At 41.8% G+C, this 17,516-nt stretch overlaps 1 protein-coding gene across 4 annotated transcripts in view; it reads left to right on the top strand.

Annotated features, from left to right (window-relative positions):
• The window catches only part of FGF13 (fibroblast growth factor 13), a 465,646-nt gene that overhangs the window by 274,836 nt on the left and 173,294 nt on the right, over positions 1-17,516 (top strand). For 3 of the 4 annotated variants that reach the window (XM_073885645.1, XM_073885647.1, XM_073885646.1), the window contains exon 3: positions 3,956-4,123. The exons of the other annotated variant lie outside the window; for it this stretch is intronic. In XM_073885645.1, the coding sequence (XP_073741746.1) occupies positions 3,956-4,123 (168 nt within the window). The remainder of the gene's footprint in view (positions 1-3,955; positions 4,124-17,516) is intronic. 4 annotated transcript variants of the gene reach the window in all.

The raw sequence follows: 17,516 nt of genomic DNA, 5'->3' as shown, positions 1-17,516 counted from the left end.
TTATGTTTTAAGACAAAGGGGTTGCACTTAATAATCCCTAAAGAACTTTTGTTTGGAATGACATGGAGGATGACATTGTAGTGTTTGTGATACTACTAAATATTTGCGTAGCTGTTTTATGTAGCCACTGTTATATTTATTGGTAAAAGTTATAGAGTAAAACAACTGGATTTTTTTAAAAAATAGGGATAAATGTTAACTTCATTAATTAAAAACACATTTAAAAGGTATGTTACATTGGGATGATTTTTTTATCAGTGATTAAGTTTTGCTATAGATTGTTGCTTTCTCTATGTCTAGTTGGAAATGGGAACACTGTATCTCTGTGAACATGAGTAGCTTAGGCCAGGTCATCAGGCTTAGACTTAAACCCCCTTCCCTTGCCATAACTGCCCCCGCTACCCCTGTCCTTGATTTTGGTGATTACTGAGAGACCCAGAGGAGAGTGGGGATGGTTTAGTGCCAATCCAGTGCTGCCGTTGGGAAACCAATTCCTGATGCAGGCTTGCCCACCTAAACGGTTAGTCAATAGAACACCTTTTATAACAGGCCCTAGTTCTTTCATAAATGGTGCTAATAACAATCACCCTCCCCCCCTAAAGTCACTTATTCTTGTCACCTCCATGTCTGAGTATGCCACCTGCCAGTGTCTGCGTGTCTGGATGTGTGGATTTGCATGTGTGCACTTGTCTTCTCCCAACTCTTGATCGCTCCTGTGGGACTTTGCAATCCCAAGGAGGCGGGCTGGGTGATCAAGGCCAAGGGCACTGACTATGTGGGTGCAATTTCCCAGCAGAGGCCTCTACCCCTCGGTAGCTGTTGTTGTGGCGCTCAGCCTCCTTCCTCAGAGCATGGGGCCTCACGGTCCAGAAACCAACCATGAGCCACTCTTACCGTCTTATTTGTCTGGAAGAGTCAAGTTGAGCCTCTAAAACTGGAGGGGGCTTCGTTGTAAATCCACTGTCTTCCTAATCACTGGAGTCGTTTGTCTCCTTCCGAGATTGTATAACTCTATTGTTGGGGAGGCAGCAGGAGTCTTTGCATAAATGTGGACAAATGGCTCAAATGAACAGAAGGAGGAGTGGTTTTCAGAGGCTAGAGGTCATGTGCAAGAAGGGAATGCACTAGAAGGAGAAAAATGGCAGAATCATTGGACTAAGCTGGGGAAAGAAGAATCACATTCTTTTTTCCTGTTTTGATGAGCTGGCTACTTTACCAGCCTCCCCTCCCTTTTGGAGAGCGAATACTCCTTGAAAGCTTTGCATCCTCATCCCTTTTTTAAAGGAGTAGAATTAAGGTGCCCACCTGCCCTAGTGCTGGGGTCCTGGGGGAAGTCCCCTGCCGATCCCGTTGCTGCCATTGCACGTAGAGCCCCTGTCTTAGCTGAGGGAGCCCTGGGAATAAATGGATTTGATATAATAGTTTTAATTTTTCGCATAGAATATCCTCAAGTTCAGAAATTTTATAGACCCAAATGAGGTGTTGCCTATACAATGTCACTTCTGGTTTAAAAAGTCCACAGTGTTTCTAGCTCTTGTGTCAGTATGACACCAAGCTATTGATAGGTTGGCTTTTTTTCGGTTTTGCCTGAACTGCCTGATGTTTGGGGCATTGGGTAGAGACAGCCTGAGACCCAAAGCTGAGCCATTAACTCCCAGATGTTCACAATTTCCAAGGAAATGTTCTATGCCTGTGGTTATTACTCACATGGCTCCTTAAATGCTCTCATCTTGGCACCTTTTGCACTTGCTGAATTCAATTTGAAGAAAGAACGGGAGAGAAAATTTTGCGGAAAGCAATTATCCTGCACTTTTGTGACCTTCATGCTTTCCCCATCATGATGAATTTGGGGGCTGGTTCTTGTATCGGTCAGCATGTTGCATTTATTAGGATTTTGTTGTATGTTACAGATAACCAGTTGTAGCTAATTAAACAATAATGATGGCAACGCAAGGCATTTTCTGGGAACTAATGACCAGCTGGGAAAAACTGATGACCAGAGAGTCAGCAAAAGGCTATTAGCTACAGTCTGCCATTAATCTCCAGAAATGCCCATTTGTGACGTCACTGTTGGTATTGAAAAATGGGAGTGGAAGACAATTGCCTGATGTTTATCAAGTGCTTCTGAATGACAGGTTCCCTAGGGATTATCAAAAAGTTGTTCTTTTCTTCCTAATCCTCCAATTGTCCTTTCGTCTTAAAATATGTTTCTTATACACAGTGCGTGAAAATGGAATTTCTTAGCTTCTAGGTAATCATGGGAGTTTCTTTTTTTAAAGAGTTCCAAGTTTAGGAGGTTTTCTTTAAATATTTTGGGTGGTAAAACCAGAATTGGTCTTCAGCTGTGATGCTGGAATTTGATAAGTGTCTGTATTATCCTAACTCTCTGCTCATAGCAGGAAATGGTTGCAAATGTTTTGAATAGCAGCTGTTGCTAGCAAAGATGTGCACTTCACAACGAGATTCTATGGAGTTATAGTCATATTCCTAGTAGACGAAGGGGACTCTCTGCCAGGAAAAACTGATGGTGTGCCTATATAATATTTTTGATTACCGCTGTTGAATGCTAGAGGAAAATAGAGAGCTGACTAAAATATTCATCACCTTCTTCCATAATTTAATGACTTATAAAGGAAGACAACAATGCCACATACAAGCCATCTATCAAGAACTTGTTCTAAACTCATAATGCTAATTTAAAAGTTTTGTTGGTTTTTATACCATTTTTTTTACCCCAACGTGAAAGAAAGTTCTTAAAGGTCATTAAAATTCCAGCCAATGAGCTGGGAATGTTTTGCCAAACACAGGAGCTTCAGGTCCCACCAAATTTCAACCATAAGCTGTTTGTATTTTACAAACACCACAGCGTTATTCTCCTGATAACAAGGTTGCTGGTGGTATAGGCCCTCCTAGATGCATGCTAAGTGTGTGCGTTTGGGGGAGGCGGGTGACTCAGCATGCCATTAATCACAGCCTTAGAGGCACTGACTCACTCCTGGCGAAATGGAATGGCCTCATTGGGAAGGGTGTGAAAGAGGAAAAAAAAAATCAATTCTGGGGTCAGTTCCCTGCTTTTTCTGCAAATGCAGATCAAATTTGCACCTCTCCCCCTACCCCCCCACCCCCTGCTTGGTGGGTGGTTTTCAGGCTGAAGAATGTTGCAGTGGGGACCCTTTAAAATCAGACCACGTGTTTTTGCAGGGAGAAAGCGCTAGACATTCACAATCTTGCTTAGGAAATGCAGAAAGGGTCTGGAAAGCAAAGGTGAGCTAGCTGAGAGGGGCTTGGGATCTATCTAAGGGCAAATTTGGCGAGCCAGGTCCCGCTCTCCCACTGTTCAACCAGGTAGGTCTTTGATCCAGATCCAAGGTTGATTGTGAGGTTCACAAGTAGAATTCCTTGTCCTCATTAAGGGGTCCTGAATATCTGAAGACTATCTGCAACAGCCCCAGTTCTCTTTGAAAATCAAAGATTAAAGAGCAGCACCCTTGAATCTTTGGTCTGACTGGGTATATGTTGCGCTAAAGTCAGGTTCTTCTGGGGGAGCAGACCATGGAAAGAAACACCAACGAATATAATTAACTGGTGGACCTCAGCCAGTTCAACCTGCAAATATTTCTATTATATCTTAAATTGAAACGTGTGAGCACTACTTGGTGTTTATTTAGATACAATATGGTTATTGGTATTAAAGTGTTTTATTGTGCTTCGCACCCTTAAATTATCGTTATACTAGCAACAGAGGTCTATATAGTCGAGTAAGCTCTTCCCAGGGCTTCATTATTTTAAAGTCAGCCCCTCAATATAACATCAGCAAGCTAGTAAATGTTTTTCGTTGAAACTTTTCTTAGGAATGTTGTTTCTTTAGTCTTCCCTGGGAGTAGATGTGATTTGAGACGCTCGCTGCCTTCATGAAGCTCTAACTTGAGTTCATTTTGTTATGTGGTGACCACAGTTCTGGATGACGCCCCCCCTGGCACACAGGAATACATTATGTTACGGCAAGATTCCATCCAATCTGCGGAATTAAAGAAAAAAGAGTCCCCCTTTCGTGCTAAGTGTCACGAAATCTTCTGCTGCCCGCTGAAGCAAGTACACCACAAAGAAAACACAGAGCCCGAAGGTTTGTGCACAACGGACGCGTGTTTTTGCTTGTTTTCTCTCGTTCTTCTTTCTTTCTCTTTCTTTTTGACTGTGCATTGCCCTCTGGTGTGCTGTGTGTCGTTCGGCCCCTGACAGCGTTAGGAGGCCCCTGGCTCGCCGGTGAATGTGTTATGCAGGCTCAGATGGAACACTGTATAATACAGTCATCTCGGGCCCAGCGCGGAGCAGCCTCCTGCTTCTCACAGCGGAACCGGTTTCAGCTGCTGTCCTTACATTGCCCCATTTTGGCTGCCAAAGTTGCTTGCTCCTGTAGCCGACATCTGGCCAAGTCTGTTCCCATCACCTTGCATTCCTGAAACAGCAGTCGGCTGAGGAATGACACTTCTAAAGTGACATAATGAGAAGATGATTCCAAATTCTCTGACTCTCCTCCACTCCATAAAGCTTCTGCATTGTGCTTGAAGAATGCTCATGATCTCCTTAGTCCGCTGAAGCAGGCCCTGACGTCCCATGTAATGCACGCCCCGTTGCACTTTGCCATAGTGAAATGCATGCCTCAAGGAAACTCTGAGTAGTTTGTCTTTCTTTGCAGCTCAAGTACAGGTTTGGAAAATTCTACTTGCCGGTACTTTAAACTGAGGTCAATAGTGTGTTCATCGCCATCCATGCTACCGATTAATCTCGCTCTAAAATCCCCGCTACTAAATCTATCTCTAAAGTACCTCGTCTGTCTAGAGGGAGTTTTCAGACCTTTCCCCCACTTTTTTGCATATACCAAACAGGGACATTTTTCACATCACAAAATGTGGTCAGCTTGTTGCCATTTGGGTACATTTCAACTTCCGAAGTGACATTCGAGAAGCCTACTGTGTTTGCTAATTACTTATTGTGAATCAGCCCGTGTGCCCTCCACATCAAATACTGGTGACGTGGTTTACCAGTGAATAACATCGGAAGTGAAAAAAGTGCACCTGTCCTTGGGCAGTTGGTGTACGCTTTTGCATAAATGGCTCTGGGGTGATTTCTAAAAGCAACTTTGTTCCTATTTCGAGTCGCCCTTTTGCAACATTATGGGTATCTGCCTTACAACTGTCTTTCTGACCTAGAAAGAACTGCCACGTGGTTCTGTGTAAAGTTTGGTGTGTAAGGAAACTACTCCGAATTGACCCTGGTCCAGGGTTCTGGAATCATTTTTTTACATCTCCAAGCCCCCCTTCTCCTCACTTCCGAATAGAGTTTTAAGTGTTCATTGGCAGAAAAGGAGAAGCGTACATTTTTCGATGTTCACGTATATTTCAGCAATAAACTAGAATATTTGCATTTGTTTCTACCCATGCTTTGATATCCAAAGTGTCTAATTTGGGGATGAGTTCTGATGTCAACACTTAACTCATCTGGAGATGTAGATGGTGACCCTTTACAGTGAGTAAAATGAATCCTTTGGTGCTTTGGTAGAGAGGATACCAACTGGACCTTAAGCTTCAGTGAAACAAAAACTTGCAACCAGTGACAATTACTTTATTACTTATAATGCATTCCAATATTTTCTGCTTTATTTTCTCTAAAATTACATATACTTGCAAATACACACACACACACACACACACACAAAACCAGTATCTGTGTTATAGACATATACTGTTTATTTTACAGTCATATATATTAAACACATATAAATATATGTTACAGATACTGTACCACCTTTCTACTTGCACATAAGCCTAGAAAACCAAATTTGGTTAGAGGAAGAAAAAGAAGCGGTTTAAGAAGCACCTGGTTAAATTCAGTCAAGCAATCAGTTTAGAAAGTTACTTCAGATTATTTTAACAGTACTCAGATTTAAGAAAAATACAGTTGAATAGCCTAAATTTAAACTCCCATCCCTTTTCTTATTGCATACAATTTTGTCAGGATCTGTGAATTTTCAAAATATCACCTGGAGCGTACTGCGTATACTGTTACGAATGTTTTCAGATATGAAGACTTCTTTAGAGAATGGGTAGCAGTCAAACTCCTGATACAAGGTTTGGATAGTTTTTAATCTGTCATTTCATCCACACGTTGAGTGGCTGCCGTCATGCTTCATGTGACTGTCATCCTTTCATTTGTACGCTTTGATGATGGGCATTGTCTTCTCTCAGATTGAAGATTTTCCTTCTCTCGCTCTCCTTCCAGGTCCTCTGGAATAGCGAAGCTAATATTTCCCTCCTTGTTCCTATGGATTATTCGTAAATAGTGTTAGACTCATTGCAGGCTTTCTGGAATACCATTTGAATAATACGGCTTACAATTTTCCTGTACCACCCCCCCCTTCATACAAGGTCCCCGAAGTTAATGGCAAAACCAGACCTTGAAATGAAAACCCTTGATCTCTGTACAAATTAGCAGGGTCCAGGAGACCCTAGACAGCATGAAAGCAGTGATGCTGTGGAAGAGATCTAGGATAAATAAGGAAATCGTGCCGAGAAATTTAACTACTTCATGTAGGATACCAAAGCATCTCATTTCCGGGCAGTGAAGTAACCGCAGGTTTGGGAAGGGTTCAGTGGTCATTCGGGCAACCTGGAAGATGTTTGCAAGACTGGTTTTTAAATGCTGTAAAGTACAGTAATTCTCTCTTACAGTTGCCGTAACATATTATTGCAGTTAGTAGAAATAAAAGGCCTCTCGATTACATATAGAATCTTAATTCTAAACTATATCCACACTTGGATACATTCTATTCTCATGTGAAGCATTTTTGAAGAGAGTTCCTCTCGTGGTTTCTGGGCCAAAGCATGAGACCTTAACTGACCTTGGCTGTGGATGCTCACCAGTTCCACATTGAAATTTGGGAGGAAAATAAAAGTTTGAATTGGGTAAGTTTTAGAAATGATGAAATTAGGTCAAAGAGCTTTTATGTGTATTATGATAAAGTTGCAGTTAATTTTCTTCTTACTGAATTGATAAAAATCGACCAGCTATTTTTATATTATTACAGAGTCTTGGTGCTTCATTTGATCGGTGGTGTCTTTGTGCGGGCCAGATGATCCCCATAGTTTATGACCACCTGAGATTTGCTACAGATCATTTATTTACAGTTCACAGTCACCTGTCTTTTAAGAGGTATTTTTGTATCACGTCCAGGGCCCTCAGAAGCCATGTGAAACAGTGAAGGATGGAACACTGAAGGATGGAACTGTCCCACTGGCTTTTTCAGGATACACTAAAGCCACATTACACTTTGCCAAAAGCAGGTTTCTATTTCTGAGCAGCCAATTCCAAAATAAGTTCTTTAATCTGTTCCAAATGCTTGTGATTTTCAGTGATATGATAATTTCCATAAAAACCACTTATGATGTAATCTTATGTGAGTACTGGAATTTGGCTGAAGACGCACATACAAGTATCTGAGAGTCTAATGTGGCCCAGTACCAGCAACGCTCTTTGTTATAAGACAGCCACACGGAGAGTGGAAGCTGTTACCAAAACCTTCCTTCTTACTGTTCCAGGAGACTTTTGAGAAGAGAAAATACAATCCTTGTAGCTTGATTCTTTTTCTTTCATTGTCATGTGGGCCAAAATGAAACCACTGATTTCGAGTAACTCCTGACAGCCAGTCATCGGACTTTTACTGATGTTTGAAAATTGCTCGAAAGCATCACCCCAAGATATACGTGCTTGCGATTCAATACTGTTGAAAATCTACTTTGAAAAAGAAATCATGGATTTCCAGCATTCACTTTTAGGATTAAAAATCCTGATTACAGTAGTAAATTTGACGGAGTTATCACAATATAGGAGAATATTCCAGAGCTCGGGGGTTTGTCACCCACCGTCTTTGGATCAAGCATTTGGCCATTTTCTTACATCCCTGTTTTCATGTGATTTGATATATATATATATATATATGCATATGTGTGTGTGTGTGTGTGTGTGTGTGTGTGTGTGTATTCCATCTCCCTCAGGACTTCTATAACCTTTTAATTCAGAGAGGCATCCAACATAGTGACTTTGGTTGGAGGAGAAGAGAATCTGGGCTCCCGAGTGGTGATGAAGTATGGCAGCTTTTACCAACCAAAAGAAAGCAAAATTATGTGCCAAATGTTAAGAGGGTATATTTGTAACGAGCGCCAACGACCATTGCTCTTTACACCGGAAAGAGAATACGTCCCCGTGAATACCACCAGTCTTGCCTAAATGGTAGGAGAGGAAGAAAGTAGAAGAATATTGAGGAACATGCCAAGGGAAATGTCTTTATTTTCATCCTTACTTTTTCTTCAACTTTGTTGTCTCCTGTTGTGTGTCTTCCTCATTTGAATAATAATGAACCTTTTGAGAAAAATGGGTCTAATACTATTTGAATTAATAGTTTGATAAAAATGAAGCAACCTCTGATGCTTGACACGTTGAAAATTTCTTGACTTTCAAAAAGGATGTGCCTGGGTTCCATATCTGTCCCCTTGAGGATGAGAACTGAAGGGTTATTCTTACTTTATTAGAAAAACAGGGAGCCATATGTTTGGGTGGCTCTGAAGAGATAAAAGACTTTATTCTTAATCTTTTAATTTCAAAGTAACTATGACTTAGGGTCACCTTGCCTTTGATGTATTACCTGAAGGATGGCAAAACAACACCAGAGAGTTTTCTTTGCTCATTGAAGCAAATGGCAGCTTAATTGCAGAGTCACAAGAAAGATTTTAGAACTGGTCCAAATTGAAAACAAATTAAAACCCGAAATCTGAAGGCCTTGGTGATTAGTAATGAGTAAACACTATCCTCTCCCCGGAAAATATTCAAATGTGTTTCTCTCGGTTGCATGTCTATTTCCTAATAGACAATTTTTGTCCTAAAATATTAGGAGACTAGTAATGTCACATTCTGTCTTGTGTCCTATTTCCCACCTACGGCAGCGAACAAAATTAAATCATATTTTGGGGGTAGTTTCTACTCTTTGGAAAACTCATAATTCGATCAAGAAGTATACTTAATAGCCAGTAATTCAATTTTAGGCCAGGATGGGCATTTATTATTCTCTTTTTAGTTATATGCATCTCAACTCAGTCTCCAGGCTGGCCTTTACAGTAGAAACTAACAACCATTCGTTCCCAGAAAATATGATCCACTTTTTAAAGCAACAGGCCTCCCTTCTTACTTGAGCCTAGGTGTTTCCGTCGAGCTGGAGGTGACATTTTCCTGAAGTTTCCCTTGGCTAATATCAAAGGCGGATGTTTCTCCTGTATGACGCCAACGCTAATAACCCGTTTCAAGATTTCTATTTTTAAAATAACACTGCTCTGGGAAAATGCTCCGAAAGGTCCATTGGATGAATGACAGTGTATGGTGATGATTTTGACTTAAAAAAAAAAAATGAAAATCTAAGTGCCGATACTTGAAAACCTCATCCATCCATATGGGTACTGCCCCCTTCCAAGCTATTACTTCTGAGTAATGGTAGCAGAGTATGATAGTATATGGCTTCTGAGGCTCTGAGAGCTCTGCAGCTCCTCTTGTTTGTTTGTTTCTCTTCACAGCCAGTTGATAAACCACTTATGAAAAGATGCCATTCTGACCCAACATGATAGGACCCAGGTAGGCTACGTTCCTTGTGCAAAAAGGCATAGCCTGAATGCCTTTCAGCTCTTTCCCCAAATCAAGCCCAACCCGAATGTATGGAGGTCTCCCTGTGTTCAGGAGATACACAGGAATCTGCTGTTGCCTCTGCTCTACTTTTCTCTCTGTCTTTGGTTTTAAAGGATAACTTGCTTGCCTGGTTGAAGAGAACATGGACACTAACTATATTCTCTTTCACATGTTCCTAAATAATAGGCATATCGATATTTTCCAAATTATGTTTCATGAAACATTGATCATGTATCTATGTGAAAAGATAGAAACTATGGTCAAATGCATGTTTCCCAAACGCCACACCACTCTTAGAGAGTCTCGATTCATAAGAGTATATTAAAAGTTTTGAGAAGTCGTACAGATCAGGAATCTGACTTTGGGCAATTCAGTGGTAAACATCTTCCAGCTACCAAACCCTTTTTGTTCATAACACCTATCAGTGTCCCACAAATACACATTGGGAAACGCCATGCTGGCTCCCTGGAGCGTCAGTGTATCCCCCATCACAGCTCGGCTTTGACAAGTAATACACTTTGGAAATGGATGTTGTTCTCTATCTGTCTGCGCCCCCTCCACCATCTTTAGGGAAGTGCTCCTCAAAGTGTGGTTCCACGGATCAGTGCTGGGTCTGAAATTAGTTGTTTCAAGTCAGTGATGAGAAAAGGAGCTTTTGCCAGAATGTAAATCAATGCACTGCTTGCTTCATCAAGAAAGTCTTGGTGTCTTGCTGTGAAAAATAATGTCAGTTGAACGAAATAAAAAATCTGCTCAGTGACAGAGTTCACAGATCAGTGCTAAGTCTGTGGACCATGCTTTGAGTGACACTGCTTTCGATTACTTAGATGATTCTCAACCCTGGCAACACACTGGAATCACCTGAGGACCTCTGGAATAATATCGATGCCTGAGCCCCACATCAGAGCAAAACCAACCATCTAACCAATCACTTGTCCAAACAAAAGCCCTACAAAATTTCTCATGGCAGAGGTAGTTTTTAAAAAGCTCCCCAGGTGATTCTAATGTGCTAACAGGGTTGGGATCGCTGCCTTAGGAAAAAATCACCTTGGCATAAGGTCTGGTGTGTGATGTCAACCGTCAATTCAGAATTCTTATCATGCTGATTGCATGGGCCTCTTTAGAAGGTGCCCTGTGATGAGAGGGCACTGTTGAAGAGGCAGCACTTACATGACCTTTAGAACTTGTGGCCATGTAAGGTATCCATCATTCTCAACACACACGCGTGCGCACACATGCATGCGTGCTCACACACACCCCTTTCTGTTGATTGTTCCCTTTGCTGTGAGAAGTTTTTATTTTGATGAGGTCCGATAGTTTATTTTGGCTTTTGTTTCCTTTGCCTCAGGAGACATATCTAGGAAGAAGTTGCTGTGGCTGAGGCCAAAGAGGTTGCTGCCTGTGTTCTCCTCTGGGATTTTGATGGTTTCCTGTCTCACATTTAGGTCTTTCATCCATTTTGAGTCTGTTTTTGTGTACGGTATAAGAAAGTGGTCCGGTTTCATTTTTCTGCGTGAAGCTGTCCAGTTTTCCCAACACCATTTATTGAAGAGACTGTCTTTTTCGCATTGGACATTCTTTCCTGTTTTGTTGAAGATTCATTGACCGTATAGTTGTGGGTCCATTTCTGGGCTCTCTATTCTGTTCCATTGATCTATGTGTCTGTTCTTGTGCCAGTACCATACTGTCTTGATCACTACAGCTTTGTAGTATAACTTGAAGTCTGGAATTGTGATGACTCCAGCTTTGCTTTTCTTTTTCAAGATCGCTTTGGCTATTCGGGGTCTTTCGTGGTTCCATACAGATTTTAGGATTGCTTATTCCAGCTCTGTGAAAAAAGCTGGTGGTATTTTGATAGGGATTGCATTAAATATATAGATTGCTTTGGGTAGTATGGACATTTTAACAATATTTGTTCTTCCAATCCATAAGCGTCGGATGTCTTTCCATTTCTTTGTGTCATCTTCTATTGCTTTCATCAGTGTTTTATAGTTTTCAGAGTACAGATTTTTTTTTTTTTTAAGAGGATCAGAGTATAGATCTTTTACCTCTTTGGTTGGGTTTATTCCTAGGTGTCTGATAGCTTTTGGTGCAGTTGTAATTGGGATCGATTCCTTGATTTCTCTTTCTGCTGCTTCATTATCGACACACACCCCTTTCTGAAGTTCCCTTGCCTCTTTGCCGCTCTGTGCTTTTAGAAAAATAATCAAGCTTCTCCATAGGAGCGTGGTAATCTGCCACCTTGTGACCAACATCCTTTCTTGCAAGCAATTGTTGCAACATGTGTGTCTCCTCAGACTATGATTCAGCTTGCAAATGTGGGTGGCAGAGTTTCTCAGGACCACGTATGAGTGTACCTGACGAAGAGAAGATGGAGAAGGAGGAGAGTGTATCAATATGCCAGAAAAGTACTATTACTTCTTTGCTTGATTGCTCCTGCACTCAGTGAGATCGCAAAAGTTAGCTCAAACTGCTCATGACCTGGGTGTCTGTCTCTGAGTTGCACCAGAGGTTGTTGTCATTGAGACATTGCCCTCTTATCAAGTAGACATCACCAGCTCCTGCAGCATAAAATTATGACAGCAGCATGTATGTGAAACTGACTTTGACCCGATCGGGAGACTTCAATTGCTATCCATGTTTCTAAATCTTCCCTAGCGCTGTATACTACACTGATTTGTGTTCATTTGTTATACTCTACGGCATTTCTTAGTGTGCTCCAGGATACGCAGCTTGAATGATGCCCACGGGAAAGTGCAGAACAAGAGGTATAACATCCTGCATTTTATCAACACTTACCCTTGTCTTGCTTCACAGCTGATATCCGCACTCACTCCAACACATCACAATCACATGTCCGCTTGCACCCATGTGCTGGCATATTTCTACTTACAAGCCTCAGCTATTTTAAGATATATATTCTTGGAACAACTCCAGGTCATCCTTCAAGCCCATCCAGCTTTGGAAGGGACAAGTGTATGTTGGCTGGAGGAGCAGATCCCCACAGAGGCAGGGAAAGAACACAGTTCCCCTTAGCTGCTTCTCCATGCAGACACTTCCCCAATAAATGACAGGACTTGATTTGAATCTGGTTTTTCTGGCCCCTGAAGCCCATGTCCTTTTCCCTCCAGGCTGCTGCGTATGCTCAGTGTTCACTCTCTTGCCTTACACATGAGTTTATCGTCTAACGGCAATTTTAGTGCAGAGGAGGTATGTTAGGTTTAAAGGACTAGATTGTTGTCCATACTCCGTTCTCAAGCTATGCTACAGACAGGAGTTGCCTTAAGTGGAAGGGACTCAGGAGGTATTTGTTAATTCCATGGGCCTAGAGTTGGATGTAGGTGGCACACAAAAGAAGTAGGTGAAATGTCCCTTACCTTCAAGGGGGTGATGACTTCATCTAGGACACACAAAAAAGAGTAGAGTGATTAGTGAAGAGCTAAATTCAGTTTGAATGCAATAACCTTAGGGGGGAAAAAAAAATATCAACAGGTTACTTGCCTAATCTCCTTTCTTTAAGCTGGAGATACTCTTCACCTATAATGTTATAAAAGAGGAAGGGTCTTTTCCAAGTATTAAACAGCTGATTCTGTTGCTTGATTTTTTTTCTCAGCTCAATAAAATTGCCACCATTGACAGGAATGTTATTAAGACTTGCTCTGCGCATTTCTCCAGTTCCATAAGATTAGGTGTTTCCTAGAGGCCTGAATATTAGCAATGAATTCTCTTTCATCACTCGTTGGAACTCTAACTCTCTTGCCTAAGGTAAATGATAATAAAAACAGTAATTGACAATTATCCAGAATTTACTATGTGCCAAGCATTTTACCTAACACTATCTTTATTCTCACAACAGTCCTTGGAGGCAAGTAGGTATTTTTTTTTCTCTCCATAATATGGAGAGATGGAAAAATCCATCCATAATATGGATGAGGAAACCAAGAGTCAGAGAAGTGAAATAACTTGTCCACTGTCATCTGAGTGAACAGTGGTAGAGCTAATACTCAAGTGCGGCCTGTCTCACTCCCAAGACCGTGGTCTCTCAATTACAGGAGACTGTATCCCATAACAAGGCTGAACCTAGAAATATCTTCCATTTTGTTCTCCAGTGTCCGCTTATTGAGACAAATTGCTGGATATACTAAGTAAGCAGGAGGGACCTTGGGCCCGCTGTCAGAGAAACATAGATTTAAAAGGTGCCTTGTTCTTCAGAGAGAAGAGAAGCAGCCAGATTTAACTTTAACTTTAACTTAATTTAACAGAGCAAATTCTCATCAAATTTGATTTGGTCAAAATGCTTTATACTCTGGGGCGCCTGGGTGGCTCAGTTGGTTGGGCGACTGCCTTCAGCTCAGGTCATGATCCTGGAGTCCCGGGATCGAGTCCCACATCGGGCTCCCTGCTCAGTGGGGAGGCTGCTTCTCCCTCTGACCCTCTCCCCTCTCATGCTCTCTCTCACTTTCTCTCTCTCTCAAATAAATAAATAAAATCTTTAAAAAAAATGCTTTATACTCTGCAGTATCCGAATTTGGATTTATTCACCGTGCTGGTATACATTTATTTAGCCGCAGGACAGATCTTAATCCCCTCAGGCCAACTGATCTCCCACCTCAAAGTATTGTCTCACAAAATATCTGTTGACCTAAGTCCCTGGATAATGAAACCTGCGTTACAAAGTGAGAACTGACTTAAGGCACTTGAAGAAAAAGCCCTGCCAAACTGGGTTGGGTCACTGTCAAGATAATGTTCTGTGTGACTTTCACAAGGAATGAGATTTCATGAAATGGTCCATTTCCCTCCAGAAGCATGAAGAAGGAGGTCTCAGGAATTTGTGTGATATATTCTGTGCAGGACATTCTATGCTGTGCTTTGGTTAGATGCTTAGCTATCAATTTTTAGCATCTTTCATGTGCCAGGCACTTGAGGTTTATTATTGTTAATCCTCCCAACCTATGAGGTAGGTGTCATCAGTCTTGATGACACAATGGGGGAAACTGGAGTGCAGAGATGAACAATCACTTGCTCAAAGTCATACAACTAATAAGTGTCTTAATTGGGATTTGAAGCCGCGTCTGTTTTGCTTCCAAGCCTGGTTGGTCTCTTCTCCATTGTGCTGCCTCAGCTTGTCCTATACCACGACCCCTGACTCCCCCTTTCAGGTGTGAGGCGTGAGACGAGAGCTCAGCACCATCCTGTCCACTGCTGGTGACAGGTGCTGTTCGGAGGAAAACTATAGAACTGTCTGTAACCTCTCAGCAGAGTGCACTTACCCAGTGCATCCTTTGAGAGACGTCTCGTGTGTTTCTTCACATCCTGGCTTGAATGCTGGTCTCACCAGTAGGCCAAGGCTTAAACAAAGTAGCATCCTTGAGATTTGTCACATGTTTCTTGTTTTTAATTTTTTTTGAAATTTCACTGCCTTTATTTCTTTGGATTTGGATAATCTTTCATGCACTCCATTCTTTCCTTCTGGAACTTATTTTTTTTAATTGAAGTATAGTTGACAGGCAGTGTTATATTAATTTCAGGTGTACAACATGGGGGAAGCAACAGTTCTATACATTACTCAGTGCTTACTACAATAGGGGTGGTCACCAGCTGTCACTGCGTGTTATTAAAATGTTACTGACTGTGTTTCCTATGCTATACTTTTCATCCCCTTGACTTCTTATTTAGTTTTATTGGAGTGTAATTGACACACAATGGTACATTAGGTTCAGGTGTACAACATAGTGATTTGACAACTCGGTACATTATGTCGTGCTCACCACAAGTGTAGTTGCCACCTGTTACCGTACAACGCTACAACAGTACTATTGGACTTGTCACACGTTCTTGTCCTTTGTTCCCCAAATCGACATCTCCTAACTGTAGGTCATTTTTCCTGTAGTACTTCCTTAAATGAAATAATGCTTCAAAGCCATAGTTTTCTTCATGGAGCCACTAGACCTTGAAGCAGCCTTAACTAGTTCTGCCATGAGCTGCCTCCCCAAGAAAAGAGAAGGGGTGACGTACAGTTCGGGGAGTGCCGTGTTTCTGAGGTGGGATCCACACAGATAAAGCCTATTTTGAGGTCATCCATCCTTGAGCACTCCCAGTGGGAACTCAGAGGTTCCATTCTGACACTGGATTTTTGTGACTACCTTAGAGTAGAGCAATCATGTGCACCAAAGGTGGCCCCCTTTTTAGGGTAGTCCGTCTGCAAATACAGGGAGATTCTGGGGACAGACAAGTCTATAATGGGATTATTTGCTCCTTCTGTCCCTCTCTCCTGGTGTGAGCACAGGGGACTTTCCCTGGATCAGGTGCAGAGCTGTCTCCAGGTTCACCTCTATCAGAAATTTGCCGTTGTCCTTAGGGTAGCCCTGTTGACTTTGCCCCTTCCAGAAACACAACACGCTGGGACAAGTGAAATATGCCCTTTGTGGTGGCTAGTTGCCATTCAAAGAAGGTGTGAGCACACGCACACACGCATATGCACATCTTGAGTTAAAATAGCTTATTGAGAAAAACACAGACAGACAAGTAGTAGAGCTCACATGGTCCCTCTACTGGAGCCCTTTCTAGAGGACAGCCAGCCCAGCAATGTGCAGCCTAATCACAGACCTCTGTGGGATAATGTGGACTCAAGCAGGCCAGTCATACAGCGAGGCCATTTGTCCAGCAGGCTGCCTCAGGCTGTGAACAAAATCTCCTTCTTTTCATGCAACAAGGAAAGAACAAAGGGCATTTCAAAAAGTAGGGGTAATAGACACTGCCAGCCAATAACTTTTCTCTTTTGTTCCTTCTGCCACCTTTCCTCCAAAACCACTTGATTTTTCTCCGAGAAGATGGCATTTTGGATCCATGTTAGAAGGTTCATGAACTGATTCAGTAAACTTCTAATTGGCATGCATGGTTAGCTGTTCACTTAGTGGATAATTGGCTAAATATATCCAGAATATTTACTGAGGGAGGGGAAAAAAAAAATCCCCGAAGCAAATCAGGATAGTTTGGGAACCTTTTATTCTAGTGCAGCTTTTTCTCTGGGAGCAGTTAGTGGTGTTTTAAAAGAGGTCTCTCTCCCTTCCCAATCAGGACTCCATTAAAACATGCATCCTTTATGTCATCCCTACAGAACAGAGCTTTATTAAATAGATGCCACAGGCATAGCGGTGTCTGCCAACAATAAACACTTGGTAACATTTACCATTAGGTACTTCTTCAAATAACCAATTTGGATATTCTGACTTCGACCAGTCATTTGCCCTAATTCTAGGCAGCGAATGACTGACAACGCTTCCAGTCATCATTAGCAGAACTGATATATTTGCCAATAGAAACTTCTTGTCTTATACAAGCCAGAAATTTTGCTGGTTATTAGGCACAGTGTTGAATAGGGGCACTCTCTCTGCCCTCAGGAAGGAAAGACTGGCAGGGAAGGCAGGCTTTGCCCTAGTCTGTCAGTTAGCTCTTGGCATTTTAAGTCACCCTAAAACATAGTGGCTTAAGACAGGAACAAACGTTGTCTTCAACCTATAGGTTGGCTAGGTCTGCTAAAGGCCGTGTATAGGTTCTGCTGCTCTAGGATGGACACAGGGCTCAATCTTAACCACTCTGAGCTCATGACCTGAGCCGAAATCAAGAGTCGGATGCTTTCTTTTTTTTAATTTTTTATTGTTATGTTAATCACCATATATTACATCATTAGTTTTTGGTGCAGTGTTCCATGATTCATTGTTTGTTCATAACACCCAGTGCTCCATGCAGAACGTGCCCTCCTCAATACCCATCACCAGGATAACCCATCC

Source organism: Callorhinus ursinus, unplaced genomic scaffold, assembly GCF_003265705.2.
Source record: "Callorhinus ursinus isolate GAN/ISIS: 27379988/994484 unplaced genomic scaffold, GSC_fseal_2.0 scaffold64, whole genome shotgun sequence".
In the NCBI taxonomy this organism is placed as follows: Eukaryota; Metazoa; Chordata; class Mammalia; order Carnivora; family Otariidae; genus Callorhinus; species Callorhinus ursinus.
This window is presented reverse-complemented; position numbering and strand designations above follow the sequence as displayed.